The sequence below is a fragment of the Podarcis raffonei genome, chromosome 3 (genome assembly GCF_027172205.1).
Source record: "Podarcis raffonei isolate rPodRaf1 chromosome 3, rPodRaf1.pri, whole genome shotgun sequence".
Taxonomy (NCBI): Eukaryota; Metazoa; Chordata; class Lepidosauria; order Squamata; family Lacertidae; genus Podarcis; species Podarcis raffonei.
The window spans coordinates 80503281-80526267 of record NC_070604.1 but is presented as its reverse complement, the minus strand read 5'-3'; the positions used below and the strand labels follow the sequence as shown (position 1 = coordinate 80526267).

At 41.9% G+C, this 22987-nt stretch overlaps 1 protein-coding gene across 5 annotated transcripts in view; it reads left to right on the top strand.

The window, feature by feature from the left end:
* The window catches only part of RGS7 (regulator of G protein signaling 7), a 127562-nt gene that overhangs the window by 41410 nt on the left and 63165 nt on the right, over window positions 1–22987 (top strand). For all 5 annotated transcript variants that reach the window (XM_053382628.1, XM_053382631.1, XM_053382630.1 and 2 more), the window contains exon 3: window positions 17776–17872. In XM_053382628.1, coding sequence (XP_053238603.1) covers window positions 17776–17872 — 97 coding nt within the window. The remainder of the gene's footprint in view (window positions 1–17775; window positions 17873–22987) is intronic.

Below are 22987 nucleotides of genomic sequence, written 5' to 3'. Positions count from 1 at the left end.
GTTTCCTCCAGACGGTTGTGACTACACCTCCCATCAGTCTCTGCCAGCCTGGCCAAACTGACTGGGGCTGATGGGAGTTGTAGTCACAAAACATATGGAGAACACAAGGTGGGCAAAAGCTGGTTTAAGGGAACAGAGTAAAAAGCTCAGATAGGCTTTGGCTGTTCAGCCTATTGATTTTTGTTGTATTAAGCAACCAAAATGTGTGCATCATCATCTCGTGCTACCTGTAATGACCTCAAGCATTTGGAAAGTATCTGTTATGAGCAAGGAAGACCTCTCTGGCAATTTGGTACTCTGCCTATACAGTGGTACCTCGGGTTAAGAACTTAATTCGTTCTGGAGGTCCATTCTTAACCTGAAACTGTCCTTAACCTGAGGTACCACTTTAGCTAATGGGGCCTCCTGCTGCCACCACACCGCCGTCACACAATTTTTGTTCTCATCCTGAAGCAATGTTCTTAACCCGAGGTACTATTTCTGGGTTAGTGGAGTCTGTAACCTGAAGCGTCTGTAACCCGAGGTACCACTGTATTAGATACCTCACCAGTCACAAGTAGCTCAAATTCTGGTGGCAGTTTAGAAACTCGGTGTCAGGTATCCACCGCAACCAGCAGACACTTTATAACAAAAATATTAGCAAGCTCTAGCAAACAACTATTAGGGCAGCAACAAATGCTTTGCAACAAGAACATTGGCTTTATTTTTCTCTTTGTGAAAAGCAACGAGAAAAATCAATAAAAATGCTATATAACCGCTGGCAGTTCAACCAGTCCTCCGTGTAGCACAATCCAGAATTCTCAACCTGGAAGGAATATTTCTTTTATGGAACCTATTTATATATTATGCTTAGCCTCAAGGTTCCCTGGTGTTTAATTTAAATTTGTTGTTGTTGTTGTTTACATTTGTATACCACCCTGTATACAAGAAGGGACGTGGGTGGCGCTGTGGGTTAAACCACAGACCCTAGGACTTGCCAATCAGAAGGTCGGTGGTTCGAATCCCCGCGACGGGGTGAGCTCCCGTTGCTCGGTCCCTGCTCCTGCCAACCTAGCAGTTCGAAAACACGTCAAAATGCAAGTAGATAAATAGGTACTGCTCCGGCGGGAAGGTAAACGGTGTTTCCGTGCGCTGCTCTGGTTCACCAGAAGCGGCTTAGTCATGCTGGCCACATGACCCGGATGCTGTACGCCGGCTCCCTCGGCCAGTAAAGCGAGATGAGCGCCGCAGCCCCAGAGTTGGCCATGACTGGACCTAATGGTCAGGGGTCCCTTTACCTTTACCTTTTACCACCCTGTACCTGTAGATCTCAGGGCAGTTATCATATAAATGCAGTGGAGGATAGGATTGCAGCCTATGTTGCCTACCCTTCAGGCATTTATAGAGAGAGAAAGTAAGATGAGCTTCATAGGGGGGTGAGACTGGTGGAGATGATGGATTGTAGTCAATACTGAACTAGCAGGTTTCCACTGGTACAACAGGACTTCCCTTTCCTCTCTGCCCTCTGCTCTGGAGCGTCGCCCAACCCCCCAGAGCTGATTTTGAGTGAATGTGGGTGGTGGAGGCAGCTCTGTAGCAGAGCACAGAAGTCCATTGTGGCAGCGAACCTGTCGTGTTGGATCCTGCCGTTTAACCATAAAAGTAGGCACTACCTTGCACTTTTAAAGGCAAAAATGAATGTGGACTTTCAGAGCTTTGACCAATTACAAGGAAGGAGATTCCGACAAAGCATCAGCCAGGACTTTCTGACAGTAAGTGCTTTTCAACAGTGGAATGGTTCCCCTCGGGAGGCCGTGGGCTCTCCTTCGTTGGAGGTTATTAAGCAGAGGTTGGGGAGGGAGGGAGGGCACCTGTCATGGATGCTTTAGCACTGCAGGGGGTTGGTCCCTTCTAACTTTACAATTCCATGATTTGAATTTAAACTCTCCCTTTTAAAACCAAGGTTTCATACAGTATTTGGAATAATGGCATGAATGCGACTTGTCTGGAGTTATAAATCCTCCCTCGGGTGTTCTGCTTGGGAAATATAAGGTATTAATTGTGATGGGAGTGTTTTCAGAGCACTCTACAGACTTCAATATTCAAGACTTTGTGAACAGTGTTTTTATTTAATTCAGGGGTGGCTAACCTGCGCACCTCCAGAGGCTGCTGAATCGCATCTCTGTCACCCTGGGGCATTTGGCATGCTGGTTTTGCTGGTGGGAGTTGTGTTGAGCAGCAACACCCAGAGAGCGATGGGTTAGCCACCTCCAATTTAATTCATTAATTGCATATCATTTAAGATGATAAACAAGCAAAATATTATGCTTTTAAATATTTATAAACTACACTTTTGTATGAAATATCGCAAGGCGGTATGCAGCCTAAGTAAAAATACAAATTCAACAGAGCAGATTTAATGGCTAGATCTCTGAAGCATCCTATTGTGTGATGTTTTGCAAAGAAGCAAGAAAAATGTTCTGGCTGCTTCTCAGAGCCTAGCAAATGGTGCTTTCATTCTTAGCAGGAAATGTTCTGAGACTAGAACACATCAATTACGGATAATAAACTTGAAATCAAGGCATTTCTAATATACAGACAAAAAGTTCTGGCATAGACGTTGCTTGAGCTAAATTGCTCTTTCAATATTTTGCTGGTGTACCTATTCAACAGTTTTTATGTATTAGAGACTTGTCCAATTGTCTTCAGATAATTGTACTAGCTCACCCCCACCCACTTAATAATCATTCTCTACAGGCAGATGGTATTTGGTACCAGTATTTATGATAATAATTTACCTTTCTGAATAATTTGCTCTGAGGCATTGAAAAAGCGAAAGCATCTCAACTTGCTGATTTTGTCAAATGCTAAAGGAACAAATTAGAAAATGGAACTTTCTCTCTGAGTCGTCATGTGTATGAATCTATGGGGTTCAATCTAGACTTGGAACTCTACTCAGTGGGACTTAAGTAATTTGGAGTTGCCCACATTCACATTCTTTAATTTAGTCAAGGGCTATAAGTGCATTTCATGAATTTCCTATGGTTTGTGGATTCCCTAGTTTTCTGAAGTACCAGTGCAATTTAGAAATTTCTCATTATGATTTTTTTATTCATTTATTTTTTTAAAATTCTACCTCACCTCTCTTCTGTCATGAAACCCAAGGCAGCACACTAGTGGTTCCCAGGCAGTCTCCTATCCTAGCACTGAGCAGGTACAGCAAGCTGATAGCCTCATATGCTGGTACGATTTAATAGGTTAATAAGTTAATGGGAACATTTAATACATTGCAATCCGAGATTATAGCTGTTCTCTTTGCATCTCATAGGATTCATCCCCCTCCCTTTCAGTTAACATTGCTCTTTATAATTTTAGTATTGCATACTTTAAACTGTCTAACTCAGTAGTGGGATAGTAAAAACAGTTCCATCTTTTGTATTGGTCTATTATAGCTTATAGAGATTTAATATTCTTCTAATTACATTCTTTATGTCTTTAGCCTCTGCTATTGGTGTCTAACTTTGGGGGCACATACTGTGTGGCCATATTCTATAACTTTGTATTTTAAATAAAGTAATAAAATTCCAAATACTTTACGTGCATCAGCATGCTGCATGCCATAGAATGCATGGGGAATTGTGGATGTAAATGGAGGCTGCCATGTACAGTTTGCCTTCTTGATCGAATAGTGTGTGTGGGGGGGGGGGGGCAGCTGTTCCTCCCTCTTCCACTAAACAGCTGATGGGTCAGATGGGTTTTGAAAAAAGACACAGTCACAGCTGCTGCATATGCATCCCTTTTTTTTTTTTGCTTGGAGCCAGTGTGTGTGTGTGTGTGTGTGTGTATGTCTTCGAACAGCCATCTGTTTCTGCCTTGTACTGCATGCCACCGCTTGTGTCTCAGGCCTAGTTCATGTCATGCAAACAGCAGGAGCAGAATGGTGGATTTCAGAGGATAGAATGAGCAACCTTATGTGCTCTGCACTGAGCTTCCTGGAGAAAGGTGAGATACAAATGTAATAAATAGGTAATTAAAATAATATTAGCTTATAAGATAATAGAGTTGGCTGTTTCGCCTTTAAATAGAAATTGCATTTTATACACCACAGAAGGAATTGCCGAGTAAGTACTAGAGTAGATGGTTAATAACTGGAATGCCTGCTAGCATTTTGCATAGAATAACCTTTCACTTTCCCTATGAAATGTCTTAGAGCAGGCATGGGGAAGTTTTGGCCCGCCAGATGTTCCTGAACTACAATTCCCACCATCTGTGGTGATTAGCCATGCTTGCTGGAGCTGATGGGAGTTGTAGCTCAGCAACACCTGGAGAGCTATAGGTTCTCCACGCCTGGCTTAAGAGTCTTTCAGTGCAACACACAGTATGAAATCCTTCTGGAAACATCCACCACAGAACAAGCATTTCTTTTACTGTAAGCATGCTATCTTTTTCAAGGTTGTAGAAAATTCATTGACTATGCTTAAAGGATAGCCAGTTAGTTTTGGTGTGATACTTGCTGCATATTCTTAGAAAAGAGTGTTTATATGTGTGTTACTGTTTTCAAATGGTAGTGTTGCATTCTGTTATTATAGCAGCAACAAAATTATTAGGTAATGCCAAGCGGGGGTGGGGTGGGTGGTGGGTGGAACTGGGACCAGAAGAACAAGCTGATTGTCATTCAGCTAATGTCATTCATGTTAATGTACTTCTTGACTAGAAATGTATCTCTCTCTGTGTGTGTGTGTTTGTGTGTCTTCACACACACAGTGACATATAAAATCGCACTGTCTTCTAATATGAGGTCCAGCTCCAAGTGCCTTCTGGTGGTTCCCTGACTGCGAGAAATGAAGTTACATAGGGTTGCCATATTTATAGAAGTAAAATTCTGGACACAAAAGTTGTTGAGCTTTTTTTGTCTGTTCCAGGCTTCTTCAACCTCAGCCCTCCAGATGTTTTTGGCCTACAACTCCCATGATCCCTAGCTAGCAGGACCAGTGGTCAGGGATGATGGGAATTGTAGTCTCAAAACATCTGGGGGCCGAGTTTAAGGAAGCCTGGTTAAGACTATCATACATTGTTTTCACCTTCCATTGAATCATGAAACCTTATGGAGAGGCACTTACACTTTATTGCCTTTCTTGGAACATCTAAAACTACAACCACCAGCTGCCATTTTTCTTTTTTCTTTCCTTTATGACTATTATGCTCTGTTTTACTTGCATGGGTATGTTTTGTTACTTGAAATTAAAAATCAGTTTTAAAAAACAACTACAGGATACCTCCACATTGTGGTTAATCTCATGTGCGCACATGCTCAAGAGCCATTGGTGAGAGCGCACTGGAGGCAGAGTAAATGGTAATTTACAGAATGTAGAAGGTAAAAGATGGGATGTTCAACCTGGGGTAAAAAATTGAGCAGTTTTCTCAACTATGTGAAGGAGCTTTACCTGAATATCTGTAAAAACAGAGGGATGCTCTCAGCCTTTTGATACAGATAGAGAGATTTTCCAAATATGGAATGACAGTGGGGGCAATTCGGAAAGGAGTTGTAGACTAAGGCATCTGGAGGAGACTAGACTGGGTAAGGTGGAAGAGTGTGAAGAAAACATAAAGCTCAAACCACATATTACAGTAATCTTTGTTTTGAGCTTGCCGCACTTTGCTGCTCTGCCTACCTTAGCATCAGGGTTGCACTTCAGCAGGAAGAATGTCTTGAACCCTTTCCTGTTTGCAGAAATCCTGCATACCTGTGTGTGAGTCTTGAGCCTGCTTCTTGCCTCTAGAGACTACTCTACTTCATCGTTCCCCTGGAAAACAACAATTTGGAAAGGCCATAAAAAGGAATTACAGTAGTCAATCGTCAAGTAATTTCATTGATCCTCACGCCCACAACAACAGTCCACTTCTATCTTTCTGAACATTGAGATTGATTCTCTTTTCTGTGCTGTGTAGAAGTCACCATTATGGAAAAGCGTCTGTGGCAGAGGATGTAGAAAGAATAGCTCATCTTCTTTTGCAAATGCATGTCTTGTAGGGCATGGAGCATTTCTGTTGACTTCAAGGGCTAATGGAAGCTTCACTACTATATATTTATTTCTCTTTATTATTAAGACTTATACCCCACTATTAAGTAGTGGGTGGACATAGCAGACAACACAGAGATTTCTCCAAGTAGTTCTTTATAAGTAAGCTGGAACTGAACTGAACAGCAAACAGCTCAGCCGTCGTGCTTTTATAGGCAGCTGGCTGTCAACATGTAACCACAACAGCCCAGGGTTTCCCGCCTAAATTAACTTATGTAGACCTGAGTGAAAACTATATACACAATACCCCCTGGTGGCCAGGGTGAGAACTTCCATACACAACACCCACCATTTTAATACACATATATTACTCAGGGCTGCTTTAACAATAATTAAAGTCACAAAAGTAAGTCACAACAATAGTAAAGCAGAGACAGCCATGGTGGATAAAACATAGCCTTCCATAAAGTTGCTTCAGCCAGGCAAATTGTCATCACACTGCACTAAAATAACAAGACTGCAAGACCCATCAGGCTGAATCAGAGCATTTAGTTTAGCGTTCTGTTTCCAACGGTGACGAGGCTAGATGTCTCTTGATACCCACAAGCAGACCATGTATCCATTCATTACACTCTGACAACAGTGGTGCATGTGAGAAGGGGTGGAGTGAGGCAGTAGTGTCAAGGTTGGGGGAACTTCATGTTGGCAGTAGCCTAGAGTTTCTCCAACTTCTGTCCTGCCACACCCCCGCCTTGGGTCATGCAGTGCTGCTGCCACCAGGAGGGTACCGCTATCATTCCTCCACCACCATCACCTATGCACTGTTGCTGCATTCTGAATGCTTAAAAGATGGTTGTACAGCCTTTTCATAAATATACAGTCCTCTTCATAACTAGGTAATTATTTTGTGATATGTAATGACTAAACAAGGTTGAACAAACAATGCAAAATTTGAACAAATCTTTCCAGTTGTGCCCTTGTCTAAGTCACTGATGAGCCATTCCCATGACTTATGGGAGTTTTCTGTCCACTGTTGGGTTCCTGCACATGCATAGGATGGTAGCCATGGGGGCTTGTGCCCTGCCCCCCTTAGTGATGTTCCAGAAACATTCCCCTGACATTTCACCTTTCCTTACAAAAAAATCCAAAACATCTGATTTTTGTTGTTGTTGCTTGTGGAGCTCTGAAGAATTACAGGCACACAATATTCAGCTCAACTCCCCACTAATAAATTAATAAAACCATATAACTAAACATGTTGAGCTGCCTATATTTGTATTTTTTTATATTTAACTTCTATTTTTTTGCAAAGAGAGCAGCAGCAGAAGAAAAGCAACATTATCAACAAAAGCATTTCATTGATCCTTAAATATATGAATTGATATGTTGTTGTTGTTTAGTAGTTTAGTCATGCCCGACTCTAGTTACAAGTTAAAACAGTTCATAAAGAAAACAGAAAACAGGCATTTCAGCAGAGGAGATTTAGGTTCAGGGTTTGCAATATTTGTAGCTTATTTTGCAATTCAACAAGCTGGTACCCTTGCACGTCTCACACTAGTATCCTGGCTGTGCTACACTGCAAGTTGTTTGCAAGTTATCCTGAGTTAAACAACAGCAACAATTTAAGCACTGAGGTTAGTTTAAGGGATATGTGTACACACACTGTTTGGAGAAGAAGAAGAAAAACTCTGGAGTTAAGTGGAGGGTTTGCTGGATCATAATCATAATTATTTTCTTCAGTGTCCTAATGGGAATGTGTGCATGTGTTCGCGCGCACTATAATATTGTTACCTTTGTTGAGCCAGAGTACACAGAATTATATACAAGATCATTTGGAAATCTCTTGCTCTAGAGTTAAATCTCATTGAACGGAATGGGGCTTCCTTATAAGTAGGCGTGTATAGCATTGCATCGTAAATGTCCAGCTGAACTGGGAGAAAGGATAACAATCTGTTTTGCTTCTGGCCACTCATTCCTTCCATGATCAAGTCTTCCATCCCCACCCCTCATCTGTATGCTGCTTATCTGGAGTCCTGCTTATCATGGATGGCATGACACTGGAGAGGAATGGGTGAGAGGACCCACAGAGGAGAAGTTGATGCCTTTTCTCTCAGTCCAACTGGAGATTTAAAGGGTAATTGGCAGCTGAGATTTTCTTTATGGGTTATGTATTTTTGCTGGGCATAGATAAGCTATGACATAGGCATTGTATTTCTTAATTTTTTAAAATTAAGATATAAAAATGAAACATCTGCTCTCATAATGCCTGGCCAACCTCTGTCTATTTTATTCATAGATGTCTTTTGGCACTCTAGCAACTGAAAGATCAGGATGTCCATAATTCAGCTGAGTGAAAAGAATAACTATGATTAAAAATGAAAACAGACTTGAATACGAAATATGAGACAAAGCCATAGAGGAATAGTTGCGTTATTCAATCTTAGAATAGAACATCTGAATGAATGGGAGCATCCCTGGCTTCTAAATGTTTACTTCTCCCTTGGATATTCTCCAACGGATCTTATGTTGTCAAACAGTTGTTCACATATCTACCGTTTGTTTAGGGACAGGCTATGCAAGGCAGTGTAAAAAGTGCCATTAAGGTTCTTGTTTGTCATGTCCTCTGCTTTGCCCTTTGTACACCAAGGTCTGTCACATTGTCACAGAAGAAAATGAAGGCTGACACTATCATTGCTGAGCATCTTGTTATTTCTCATGCACTCCCACATTGGCTGGAACACTCAAAGGATCAGAAGGATATTGGGTTTGAAAGTGTCCTCTGTATTTAGGTGGTCATTAACTTGATCGACTCCTGTTTGAATCTGGATGAGTACCTGTTCTCTTCTGCTAAGATGATAGGCCACACATTAGCAGCTTCCCTTCTCAAATATAAAGTCGAAAAGATAGCTAGAGCTTCTGGCTTCTTTTGTTGTAATAAGCTGTAATAAGTATATTATTTATTAACATTATTTATATGCTGTCTGATAACGAACTACAGTGGTACCTCGGGTTAAGTACTTAATTTGTTCCAGAGGTCCGTTCTTAACCTGAAACTGTTCTTAACCTGAAGCACCACTTTAGCTAATGAGGCCTCCTGCTGCCACCATGCCGCCGGAGCACGATTTCTGTTCTTATCCCGAAGCAAAGTTCTTAACCTGAAGCACTATTTCTAGGTTAGCAGAGTGTGTAACCTGAAGCTTATGTAACCTGAAGTGTATGTAACCCGAGGTACCACTGTATAAACAATGGAATATTAGAAAAAATTAAACTAATAAGATTTTAACATTAAGAGATAGAATCATAGAATCATAGAATCATAGAATCATAGAGTTGGAAGAGACCACAAGGGCCATCGAGTCCAACCCCCTGCCAAGCAGGAAACACCATCAGAGCACTCCTGACATATGGTTGTCAAGCCTCTGCTTAAAGACCTCCAAAGAAGGAGACTCCACCACACTCCTTGGCAGCAAATTCCACTGTCGAACAGCTCTTACTGTCAGGAAGTTCTTCCTAATGTTTAGGTGGAATCTTCTTTCTTGTAGTTTGGATCCATTGCTCCGTGTCCGCTTCTCTGGAGCAGCAGAAAACAACCTTTCTCCCTCCTCTATGTGACATCCTTTTATATATTTGAACATGGCTATCATATCACCCCTTAACCTCCTCTTCTCCAGGCTAAACATGCCCAGCTCCCTTAGCCGTTCCTCATAAGGCATCGTTTCCAGGCCTTTGACCATTTTGGTTGCCCTCCTCTGGACACGTTCCAGTTTGTCAATGTCCTTCTTGAACTGTGGTGCCCAGAACTGGACACAGTACTCCAGGTGAGGTCTGACCAGAGCAGAATACAGTGGCACTATTACTTCCCTTGATCTAGATGCTATACTCCTATTGATGCAGCCCAGAATTGCATTGGCTTTTTTAGCTGCCGCGTCACACTGTTGGCTCATGTCAAGTTTGTGGTCAACCAAGACTCCTAGATCCTTTTCACATGTAGTGCTCTCAAGCCAGGTGTCACCCATCTTGTATTTGTGCCTCTCATTTTTTTTGCCCAAGTGCAATACTTTACATTTCTCCCTGTTAAAATTCATCTTGTTTGTTTTGGCCCAGTTCTCTAATCTGTCAAGGTCGTTTTGAAGTGTGTTCCTGTCCTCTGGGGTGTTAGCCACCCCTCCCAGTTTGGTGTCATCTGCAAATTTGATCAGGATGCCCTTGAGTCCATCATCCAAGTCGTTGATAAAGATGTTGAATAAGACCGGGCCCAAGACAGAACCCTGTGGCACCCCACTAGTCACTCTTCTCCAGGATGAAGAGGAACCATTGATGAGCACCCTTTGGGTTCGGTCAGTCAGCCAGTTACAAATCCACTGAGTGGTAGCATAGTCAAGACCGCATTTTACCAGCTTCTTTACAAGAATATCATGGGGCACCTTGTCAAATGCCTTGCTGAAATCAAGGTAGGCTACATCCACTGCGTTCCCTTCATCTACCAGGCTTGTAATTCTGTCAAAAAACGAGATCAGGTTATTCTGACATGACTTATTTTTCAGAAATCCATGCTGACTATTGGTGATCACAGCATTCCTTTCCAGGTGCTCACAGACTGTTTGCTTAATGATCTGCTCCAGAATCTTCCCTGGTATTGATGTCAGACTGACTGGGCGGTAATTATTTGGGTCCTCTCTTTTCCCCTTTTTGAAAATAGGGACAACATTTGCCCTCCTCCAGTCTGCCGGGACTTCGCCTGTTCTCCAGGAATTCTCAAAGATGACTGCCAGTGGTTCTGAAATCACATCTGCCAGTTCTTTTAATACTCTTGGATGCAGTTCATCTGGCCCTGGAGACTTGAATACATCTAGACTAGCCAAGTATTCTTGTACTATCTCCTTAGTTATTCTGGGCTGTGTTTCCTCTGCTGAATCATTTGCTCCAAATTCTTCAGGTCGGGCATTGTTTTCAGATGAAGAGCAGTGCTGTGCTGCACTTAATCCAGTATTTCTAATGCATTCATTTTATCAGCAATACATTTTTCTTTTTGTGAAATGGGTTGCATTCATTTCCAGGCAGGCCTGGGAGAGACCCTTGTCTGAAATACTGCCAGTGAACACATATACATCATTGAGATTGATTGATCAGATGTCTGCTTCCAGATAAGGCACCTTCTTCATTCTTGTGAAATAGCTTTCACTGGCCATTGTTAATGGAATAAGAAAATGCAAAGGGTGAGCTTGGTCGTTGGGTTTTGTATGCAAATTTGCAAGAGCATAAGACTTGCTAGGTTGGCATGATTACAACCATTCCTTTGGGAAATTTGTGTCAAAAATGGTCTACCTTGACACGGGACCTTCTTTTACTAGACACTGATTTTCTTTTTTTGCTCTTGCAGTTTGAAAACTAAACCCTGGAGCTGGCAGCACGATAAAATCCCAAGCCAGCATAGCCTAGTTTGCAAGAGATCTGAGCTGGAGCTATGAATAACTTGGAGGGTTTTCTTTTTTTGCCATATTCAAGTTATTAAAATTTAAATGAATAGAAACGCACATAAACACATAGGCAATCAAAAGGGGAGAAATATATGGGCAAGCAACTTCAAAGTGTTGCCAAGTGTCATGAAATTATTGTGTCACATATTGCACTGCTTTGGCATTAGCCAACTACTAACTGGCGTGACAAATCCCCAGCATGTGTTTGGCTGGAACTGGAAGCTTCCACTGATATGACAACTCAGGCAAGCCGCTTTTAACATTCTGATCACAACTGTGGAAGGTGACAGTGGTGCTGTTTGGACTAGACCATTGTGGGTAGAGGTGGGGATGAAAGTCCAAGCCTTGCTTATGATCAAAATCAGCCCCCCCATCCCATTTGGAAAAACCCAAGAAGCCTTCCTTGTTGCACCTGCTCAGCTCAAGCCCATTAAGTGAAATGGGCATGTAGCTGAAGATACAACCTAGTTGAGTAGACTGGCTTTGATCCAGAAAAGAGTTTAGAGCAATAGATATGGCAAGTCCTTTCTGTCTTCTGTGCTGATGAGGCTTCTGAATTTCAATACCCTGTTCTTGTTTTAAGACAGGTTTTGATGCATTGTAGGGGAAAAGATTTTTGGAGGATGCTGTCCTTGACATATGTTTGTGTGAAGGAGTTGTGTGGATTGTGGCCAAAGGTGAAATATCAGGGGGAATCCCGTTAAACTAGGGACTGGATGCTAGTCAAGTGGGTGATTAAACTGACTGTTCAGTTGTGGCATTGTCTACATCTGAGACAAATATTGTCAAATATTCCATGAAGCCTAAAGTCTGAAAGAGCAGTATAGGAGCACCTGCTGAGTTTCCTTCCAATTTTTATGGAAGAAGCCATGGCTGTTATGTAAGTGTTAAGAGAATGACAGCTGATCCTCACTTTTGCAAGATAGTATGTTTTGCCCTCAGCTAGCCATAGCTCTGCTATATTTTAATACAATAAGTTATCAGCTACTCTCTGTCTGGTCTGGGATTGAGTTTGTACACATAACCTAAGAACCCAAAAGAGTTTGAAGTTATACCCATTTTACAGCTCTGAACATAACTTGACCTGAGTCCTTGGTAGAGGTTGGGTTGGAATCCTGATGCCTTGTGTCCAAGGACTCAGCTAGATTGGTAAAGAAAAAGCAATTTATATGTGTTGTCCCATTCCCCCCACCCCGACACCTGTTTTCCTTGTTTAAATTTAAAGTGCATTTAACGAAAACTCTTATTTGATAGGTCTTGTTCCAGCCCAGGTCTTAACACCTCAGTCACTAAATATCAAAATTAATTTGAAATAAGAAAAGAAGAAATGTAATTTCATATTGCATTATGCTACTCAGTTATCTTTTGATTTTTCAAATGTTGTCCTAACTAACAGAACGTTCCTAGGGGAGGGGTGATAAAAGACAAACTGACTACTGCTTGATATCTTCTGTCATCATATCTTTGATTATATCAACCTCTTCTGTGCTGCTGAAGTGTTGTTTTGTTAATCAGTGGCTATATAGCATTGTGCTTTTCAAACCACTATGCACGGGTGCTTTTAAGAAACAGCTTTCCCTCCTATGTACATTATTCTCAAGAATAAGTGTATGTAAACATGGTTATCCCACCATATATCCCTCTGAGAGTGCCATATGTAACACACTTAACACACTGGCACTCGTGTGCACATATACAGGTAGGCACCCTCCAAGAGTATTTATATTCTTATGTTGAAAGTGTTTAATGTAGGGATAGCTAACCCATGTCAAAAAATGACTTTAATTCCTATCAATGCCAGTCAGCATGGCCAATTATCAAGGATTATGAGATTGTATTCCAGCAGCATGTGGAGGGCCACTGGTTACCCCTGCCTCCTCCCCCCACCGCCTTTAACAGATGGAGGATAAGTACATATATTGTTTCATTTGTGTGCATGAATCACAATTTTTTTTAAAAAGTATTCTAGAATTGTTCAAACAATACCAATAGTTACATGAGATGCAAATGTAAACACTTCAAAATAACAGTTCCCAGTGCACATATAATTTCAACCTGCCAATGTGAACTTTTGTAGGGAAAAATGGTGCATAAATATTGTAAATAAATTTTAAGCATAAATAGGTCGAACACACACACACAGAGATTCAAGGAAAAAGAACAGTATCTGGTAATCCACCATATATTATTTCTCACTGACCTCCTGAAATAACAGGTTTTTTAAAATGTGTAGCCTAGCTTTCCTTCCAGGGAGGTCAAGTTGGTGTACATGATAGTCCCATTTTATTCTCACAACAACCCTGTGAGGTAGATTTGGTTGAGATTTGGTGGCTGCCCCAAGGTTACCCAGGGAGCTTCATGGCTGAGTGGGGATTTGAATCTGGGTCTCTCCAAGGGCTGGACAATGATACGTCGTCCAAAATTGGTTTTAAGCCCACATTGTGATAACGGTTTCATAATATTTGACATGGCGATATATCACAAATCACAATGTGTGCGTGTGTATGTATGTGTGTGTGTGTGTGTGTGTGTGTGCGCTCTATGTAAAAAAATGTGATATGGGAAAAACTGTGAAGCCAGTCATCACTTCTCTTATAAAGTAACAGTTGTAACAATTTGTTAAAGGTAAGTAAAATTGTATCAGTTTTAGACGCCTGAGTAGTAGTGGTTGCCAGGACATTACCCCATTCACATTCGGATTTCAGACATGGTGATATTTTGGTATGTCATGATGTTTAGCTGGTGATATATCACAATATTGAAAACCAGTCCTAATCCAACATTTTAACATCCAGTAAACATCAAATCCAGATTTTCTGACATTTACTGGAAACATAAGTGTCCTTCATCTGTATGTCTATGTCTGCTAATTTCTGTTGCAGCTCTGTGGTGCAAACAGCAAGTTGCTTATTTGTCGCAGATCTCCCCCCCCCCTCTCTTTTAATCTCAGCAGCTATTTTGCTCCTTGCACACATGAAGGATTTGTAGCCTTCTGAAAAGAAAGGTTCAGACTGAAATGCTCTGCTGCATTGTCAGAGCTGGTCTGGTTTAAACAGATAAGGAGATAAATGAACCACAAGAGGCTAAATGCCAAGGCAAAGCAAAAGGAGCTTATCCTTTACAGTGGAGTTTAGGAAGCGAACAGCGGCATATCAGCAAGGGAGGAAATTTATGCCAGAGAACAGCTGCCACTCCCCAGATTAGACTACTTGATCAAAACTAGAAGAAGATTTCGTTGGATTGCCCCAATTAAGCTATTACACACGTTCCATTGTTCTAAGCAGTGAGTGGTGGAGAAGAGATTTGGGATACAGGCAGGAGGGCCTAATGTTTTGCAGAGGAAATGAATGCATGTTTGCTAAATGTAAAGTAGAAAACACAGAAACTGGGATTGCGCATGATGGAAATACAGCTGTGAGCCAAAAGGTACTCAGTTCAATGGGGACATATTCCCCAGCTAAGCATGTATAGGTTTGCAGCCTCCATTTTGTAAAATGAGATCAATTCAATGCCAGGAAAAGCCTATTATACAGTATTAATAGGGAGATACGTGCTCTCCTAGCCATGTGACTTATAGTGAGGGTGATATTTGGTGTGACCTTGAACAGAGAATGGTGGGCAGAGATTCTGTTGGTTCACCATTGATGTGGGTTTGTGTTTCCTGGTTTTTTCTAACCATTGATATTGTAATACACACAAATGTGGGACAATTAGTCAATGGCTGCTGGTTTCATTTTTCAAACCTCTCAACTTCTTCCCAGGCTGAAGACTCTGGCTACTTTCAAGGGAAGCAAGGCTAGGCCCTTATATGGGGACTTAGGGGGATAGGCAGGCAGTTATTGAAGGTTTTTTAGGCTGAGGTATGGACAGGGCGGGAGGCAGTGGAAGACAGGAGTGCCTGGCATGCTCTGGTCCATGGGGTCATGAAGAGTTGGACACGACTAAACAACAACAACAATGGACAGGGTGGAGCTTCATGTTCCAGCATCGGGGGGAGGGGCGGAAAGCAGGCGGGGGTGGGGCTGGTGTGCATCCCGGGGGCGAGATGCACCGCCTGCAGGGGCGCGGTGTGTGTCCTGGGGGCGGGGCATGCCACCTGCAGGGGCATTGCGCCCAGCGCGGGCGGGGGGCAGCTGCGATGGCACCCTACTGTGATCGCGCTGCCGGGGGTGGTGCGCTCCCCCCGCACTCCTCTTCCTCCGCCAGTGGGTATGGAGGTCCTTGGCCTGAAGTGAATGCCTCATCCACAACTGGCTTCATGTGGAAGGCAACAGCTGGGAGACAAGGGAAGCCTCCCTAACCTACACTTTCTGAAACAGTGAGAACTGAAACGCAGCCATACTTTGAAAGTGCAATTCTCCAAAATTTGCACTTCTCCAGCCACAAGTAAAGTGTACAGAATGTATATATTATTTATTATTGTTGTTAATTATTGAATGCATACCCTGCCCTTCCTCTCCAAGGAGCCCTTTGCTAGGACAAAGTGTGTGTGAAAATACATATATTAGTAAAAATGCTATACAAAAATGGTTTTTTTTATACGGAATTGCTTTGCAAACTTGTGTAGAGTAGGCACAACTGCATAGAAACATTAGGAGAAAGTCACATTAAAATACAGATGAATTTTCAAAACGACTTTAAAAAATGCACCCTGATGTGGAAGTGTGGGAAACTAATTTAAGATTGGAAAAATGAGACACTGAGAGTATCCAGAACTGACAGATTCATCCATATATAGTCCCTACATATATTTAAACAGGATGGGGAGTGGGGAGCTGAAATTCTAAATCAAGTTTTTATCTGTGTAACAATCTGATACATATTTTGCCATTACTTTTTGGCTCCCCCCCCTGTTGTGCTTAAGAAAAGGTATGAGTTGGAATGAGTCAGGCACCAGTGAACTTTCTCCAAAACTCACACAGAACAACATATAGCAGAGCTCGGAATTGTTTCTGGGTAAACCAACCATCACAAAAATTAAAACGTAGAATTGTTTGAACTGTCTTAAAAGAAACAAATCTTATTTCACATTCTTTCCTTCTTTTCAGAGTATGAATGACCATGCACAACAGGCTGCTTTCTGTGTAAAAAAGCTATGTTTTCATGTGAAATGTCTTATCTGAGAACTGTTGGTGACAGATGGGACTCCACGACCCGCCCCCAAATTACTAATCTATCAAATTTATGTGGATTAGGCAAGCCTTTAATCAGAAAGTTGAGGTTTAGATTTTCCAGGTTCCATACTATCACAAATGCTGTCCTTGAACATGAGAAATTTCAGCGAACAGTTTTCAGTGCTTTTAAACCAAATGTTTGGTTTCAGAATCCAGCCCTTAAAGCAGCTAACACTGGACTACTACTTTTATAAATGACTTAATAAATGTTTTGTATTACTACATTGCTCAGCTCTGATTATCTCATAGGAAACATGTTCTTTCTTTATGGACAGTGTGTGTGTGTGTGTGTGTAGTGTAGTGGGGGAGGGATTTACTTGCAACTGCTGTCAGTTGGAAGATAGAAAGTGGTGGTGGGCACTTTGGGTGAAAAGTATTGGTTTGGCAGTTCCTTAGGCTCTGTCCCTGACTTTTCCTTCAGTTCAGAGCTATGTCAGAAGCAATTTAGTGTGAGCTGCTGTGAGTCTTTTTGTACTTGTAGAGAATACTCTAGCATAAAATACATGAGTGGTACATCAGGTATGTATCAAACTGCTATATTCCATTCTCCTTAAAATATAGAGTGCTTGTATTTTAAGGATGATGAAGGATAATAAGCATAATTCATGTGCACATCTGCTGTGTATTTTGTACCTGGGCATTCATATCTGATAGGAACTAATCCTCAAAAGTCTACTATCCAGAGGAATACTTCAGCCATAGCCAAGACTTTGCATGTGAACACAGTGGATCTTTATGCTGATAACAAGCTGCTCTGAAAACTTTACTAATCTTAAAAGTGGGGAACACCAGGGTTCATGGAGCTAGTCATAGTGGATGGTCACTAGACAGTGTCTTGAGATTGGTAGTGTCACCTTTGTTCCTCTGAACCTGCAAGGCCCTGGGTGACTGAAAGAAACTTGCTCTTGTAGAAGCTGTGGGAGAGATTTCTTGTTTTGTTTTATAGTTTCTCGCCATTTCATCATACTGAACTTTTCATAAACTTCACCTATCGGATATCTCATTAGAAACAAATGTAATCTTCAGGTGCTGATTCTTTTTTTCTGAGAAAATCAGTTATATCTCTTCACATGATAATTGCAGTGATGCAATTTGTTTGTTTTCTTTCTTTCTCCTTTTGCCCAGATGGAAGATGTCATAGCTCGTATGCAAGATGAGAAAAACGGGATTCTCATTCGTACAGTCAAAAGTTTTCTTTCCAAGATTCCCAGTGTCTTCTCTGGTAAGGTTCAAAATGTACCTTATGCCCTCTTGGAAATGCATTGGCTGTAACAGATATATGTGGACGATGATAGCTCAAACACCTAGTTAAAACACAAAGCAAGCAAGGAAGTCATTAGCTCCATGATTCTGGAACCATCTGTTGAGCTGTGAGCGTTGTTATGTGTATTCAATCAAATAAAATCAAGAGAAGATGGCATTGCCACCATTCAGGAGTTCCAGGGGACAGGCACAGCTTGTTGATGTAGAGCTAAGAGTCCCAGATGTGGGTGGGCAGATTAAGGACATTAATGGAGTGTCTGCCCCTGACAAACTGGGAGATAAGGCCCAAGGAGGGTGTGGATCCCAAGCAGGAAAAATAAGGAGAAGACAAAGCAGAAAGCGAAGGAGTTGGAGGAAGAAAGGGGTGGGGACAAGCTTTCCCTGCTGGGCTGCTGGATATTCTTCAGCAATGGGTGCTGCTGCTGCTGCTTTTGAACTTGAGTCAAGCTCAGCTCCCATCCACCCTTCCCTTCCCTCATTGGGGAAGTTGGGGGCATAATTGAAACTGCACCAAGAGCCCCCCCAAATATATATAGCAGAGGCCCCAGTTGAGCTCCCCATACATTGCATGCTATGGTGGTGCATTATCTTAACATCTGAGCATCTGAAGCGGGATCTTTGGGAATACAGGAGCAAAAGACTTGTACATTTTATGTGTAATGTGCTTTAAAGAAAGAGAAGTAGGGGAGACCAGAGAGGCTTGGGGATGCAAAGAAGTGAAGGGGAACTGATGAGTTTTTATGTGCGGGTATGAACAACTGTTGAGAGGGGAAGGAGGAGTGAAATTAATTCACGTTATTTGGTTGCTTTTGTCTCTTTAACTCAAAGCATTTGAGCTAAAAAAAATTGTCGCTCCTTGATGCCAAGGTGTCTGGAGGAGCTAAGGCTTTGACAAGAAAATGACTTGCAAAATCAGATAAAATAAACTAATGTTTATTTTCTCCCAGATATTTGGCGGAAGGAAAATAATCCTTTTAAGATTAAGCCCCCTCAACTGCCTGCTGTTAGATCTAATTATGGGATTCCCTCTGGGGACAAGTCCTCCAATCCTATATATTGATAAAATTGATAAAAGTATTTACCGGTATATGCCCTTGAAACACAATTCTCCCGTTGTACAGATATCCCTGCGCAAATTCTTAATGGCTGATAATTAAATTAGCATTCCTGACAAAAATCCTGCCTACAGCTTCTCTTCTAAATACATTTATAACTAAACCCTAATTATTCAAAGTGAAACTATGATGGAAACAATGTTTTCATTTGATGTTAATGGTACCCTAGAGTTGAATTTTCAAATCTACCCAGCTTCAGTTCTAAGTACTTTGGAACTAATTCAGAATCTCCTGATAAAATGCACTTTGCATCTTTGTTTTGGTGACCTAAATTTCAATCCTATTCATTGCCCAGGTGGTTAATCTAAACGTCTAAGCAAATGTCTACTTTGTTTGCTCAATTTCTTACAGGATTTTTGTCGTTTTTTCATGGTAGGATAGTTATACCACAGCAAGCTCAAAAAAGTAAGATCAGGGGTGGAGAATCTGGGCTCTCCAGATGTTGTCGGACTTTTAACTCCCATCAGCGCCAAGCAGCATGGCCAGTGGTCAGTTGGTCATCATAGTCAATGTTTGATGTTTTAATCGTGTTTTTAATATTCTGTTGGGAGCTGCCCAGAGTGGCTGGGGAAACCCAGCCAAATGGGCGGGGTATAAATAATAAAATTATTATTATTATGGGCATTTTTGTCAAATCAACATCTGGAGAGTCACAGGGATCCTGGGGGAACATATCCCAGATTTTGCTGGTGGGAAACATGAGGGGAAATGGATCACTTTCACATTTTTCATGACCTACCTAGGAGAGAAGCTGCTTCACTTATCTCAAAATGTTTCATTTCAGTTTGTCAATTTACTGGCAAGGTGGTTATAATTGGTGGAAATTACCACAGGATTTCCCTGCTAGACAGACTTAATTAGTAAACTGAGGATGTGACTTCTTCACTTACCCATTAGAGAGGCTTGTTAATGTTAAAATGAATGACTGGCCACAGTCTCATCTTGGGATCTTTCCCTTTATATCCATTGCAAAGATAGCATCCAGGCCGAGAAGCAAACATGTCCATGGGACTGGCATTCCTTAATTCTCGAGAGCTGCTGACAGGAAAGCAGCCATTTAATACCTTAATCACATGAAACAATCAACAGCGATAATCACGCTGATGAGTTTAGGTGTCTTCTCTGGTGCTGATTAGAATATCAGTAATAAGAGGAGGCACTTGATTTATGCAGTCCAGGTTTCATTTTCAGAGCTGTGATTGCAGGCAAAATGGCTTGAACTAATGATAAGTGAAGGAAACCTGATATATTAATCAAAGAAATGATGTATAATAGCTTTCTATGCTTGATATTGTTAAATAATGTACTGTAGAGCATTGCTTAAAAAATATTCCAAAGCTCTTTAAATGCATGTTAGACACCATGGGCTGGATCCAGACTTGTGCCCCATCTGCAGTATACATCACAGCACTTTAAACAGTCATGGGAAAGAATTCTAGAAAATGTGGTTTTTGAGGGTGCAGAGTGGTTTAACAATTATCAATACCCTTTCCTAGGAAACTCTGGGAATTGTAGTTCTCTTGGGGTCTTCTAACAACTCTCAGCACTACAGTTAAACTACAGCTTCCAAGATCTTTGGGGGGAAACCATGGCTGTTTAAAGTGGTATGGTAAAGGTAAATGGACCCCTGACCATTAGGTCCAGTCGTGACTGACTCTGGGGTTGCGGCACTCATCTCGCTTTATTGGCCAAGGGAGCTGGCGTACAGCTTCCGGGTCATGTGGCCAGCATGACTAAGTCGCTTCTGGTGAACCAGAGCAGCGCACGGAAACGCCATTTACCTTCCCACCGCAGCGGTACCTATTTATCTACTTGCACTGGCATGCTTTTGAACTGCTAGGTTGGCAGGAGCAGGGACCGAGCAATGGGAGCTCACCCCGTTGTGGGGATTCAAACCGCCAACCTTCCGATTGGCAAGTCCTAGGCTTTGTGGTTTAACCCACAGTGCCACCTAAATATTTAGTGCCATTGGGACCTTAGTGATGCTTTATATCCCATTGATTACGGTGGATCTGCTCTAATCATGACCAAGCCTAAATCCAAATTAGCATAGCAAGCTGCCTGATACAAAGGCACACCATTGGTCTCTCCAGCACAATGAGTTATTCTGTACCTTGACCAGCAGTTGCTTTCCAGGTGTTATGAGTTCAGGGGTGCCAGACACCTATAATTCCTGGGTCCAGCAAGTGTTAGAAATTAATCAAGACCTGGAGTGTTAAACTGGGTGCCAGACATGGAACCCCTGGATTCAGCAAGTGTTAAAATATAACAGGCTAGCCCCCAATGAGGTAAATGCCTGGTGTGATGAGCCATTAAAAAAACAAAGGAAAAGTGATGCCCCATTAAGAAAGCTAAGAAGAGGAGGCTCCGTGCCAAAGGCAAATGGATGGGACCCCTTCTTCTGCCAGACTTTAGAGTAGAGTTTCCTGTAATGTGACCTAAGGGGGAGGTGGTAGCCTGGAAAAGGCCAAGAGAGAGAGAGCGCATGAGAGCACACAATGTTTGATTTCCGCTCAAATCTAAGGCTGTGCCTATGGGAGAAGCAAGACCTTCTTGGGGTGTGAATGCTGTGAGCCCTTCCATCATAGCTTCAGGTTGTTGTTGTTTAGTCGTGTCCGACTCTTCGTGACCCCATGGACCAGAGCACACCAGGCACTCCTGTCTTCCACTGCCTCCCGCAGTTTGGTCAGACTCATGCTGGTAGCTTCGAGAACACTATCCAACCATCTCATCCTCTGTCGTCCCCTTCTTCTTGTGCCCTCCATCTTTCCCAACATCAGGGTCTTTTCCAGGGAATCTTCTCTTCTCATGAGGTGGCCAAAGTATTGGAGTCTCAGCTTCAGGATCTGTGATTCCAGTGAGCACTCAGGGCTGATTTCCTTCAGAATGGATAGGTTTGATCTTCTTGCAGTCCATGGGACTCTCAAGAGTCTCCTCCAGCACCATAATTCAAAAGCAACAATTCTTTGGCGATCAGCCTTCTTTATGGTCCAGCTCTCACTTCCATACATCACTACTGGGAAAACCATAGCTTTAACTATACGGACCTTTGTTGGCAAGGTGATGTCTCTGCTTTTTAAGATGCTGTCTAGGTTTGCCATTGCTTTTGTCCCAAGAAGCAGGCGTCTTTTAATTTCATGGCTGCTGTCCCCTTCTGCGGTGATCATGCAGCCCAAGAAAGTAAAATCTCTCACTGCCTCAATTTCTTCCCCTTCTATTTGCTAGGAGGTGATGGGACATATGTATAAATAAACCATATATCATAAAGACACCACAGTCTCCACTGTGCCTCATTTTCAAAGGAAAACATAGTCCCTTGGTAAGACCCTGGAACCCCTGGAATCTCGCACCACTCAGAGATTGGGGTGGCATGCAATACAGGGTATCAGGTGGGGATCTTAGGGGATTGAACCAGGGATTTGCTTTCAAAGCAGATGGTCTGCCACCAAGCTAGGGTCCTTACCCTTACCCAATCCAATAGCTTATATATTTATTTTTCTGATGGGTTATATATATATATATATATATATATATATATATTAATTTAAATGAGGTTTCACAGTACAGCACAACGCAAAAACAAATCACCAAAGCAGGGGGAGGCGAGTGGGGAGTTATTGTGGTATGGCTGGTCCTCCAAAGCAATCTGGATTAATTAAACCTTTGTGTTTATGATCCCATTTTGTTAAATTAAATCATGCACTCTGATTCGATTTAACCCCAGTCTTTTGTTGAGAGAAATTTCCTGGATCTTCTTACAGATCAGACAGGGGTTAATGACCATTAATGGGGGCATTTGTCAGCTGAGGGCTTTGAAGACTAGAGAGTGTAAATTTGAATTAAATGATTCAGACATATTCAATATGGATTAATTGATCTGTAATGAAGTCACATTTCCAATTAATGCAGATTCATTCCTCCTGTGCCTACACAGCCTTGGATATCGCTTCTGGAAATTA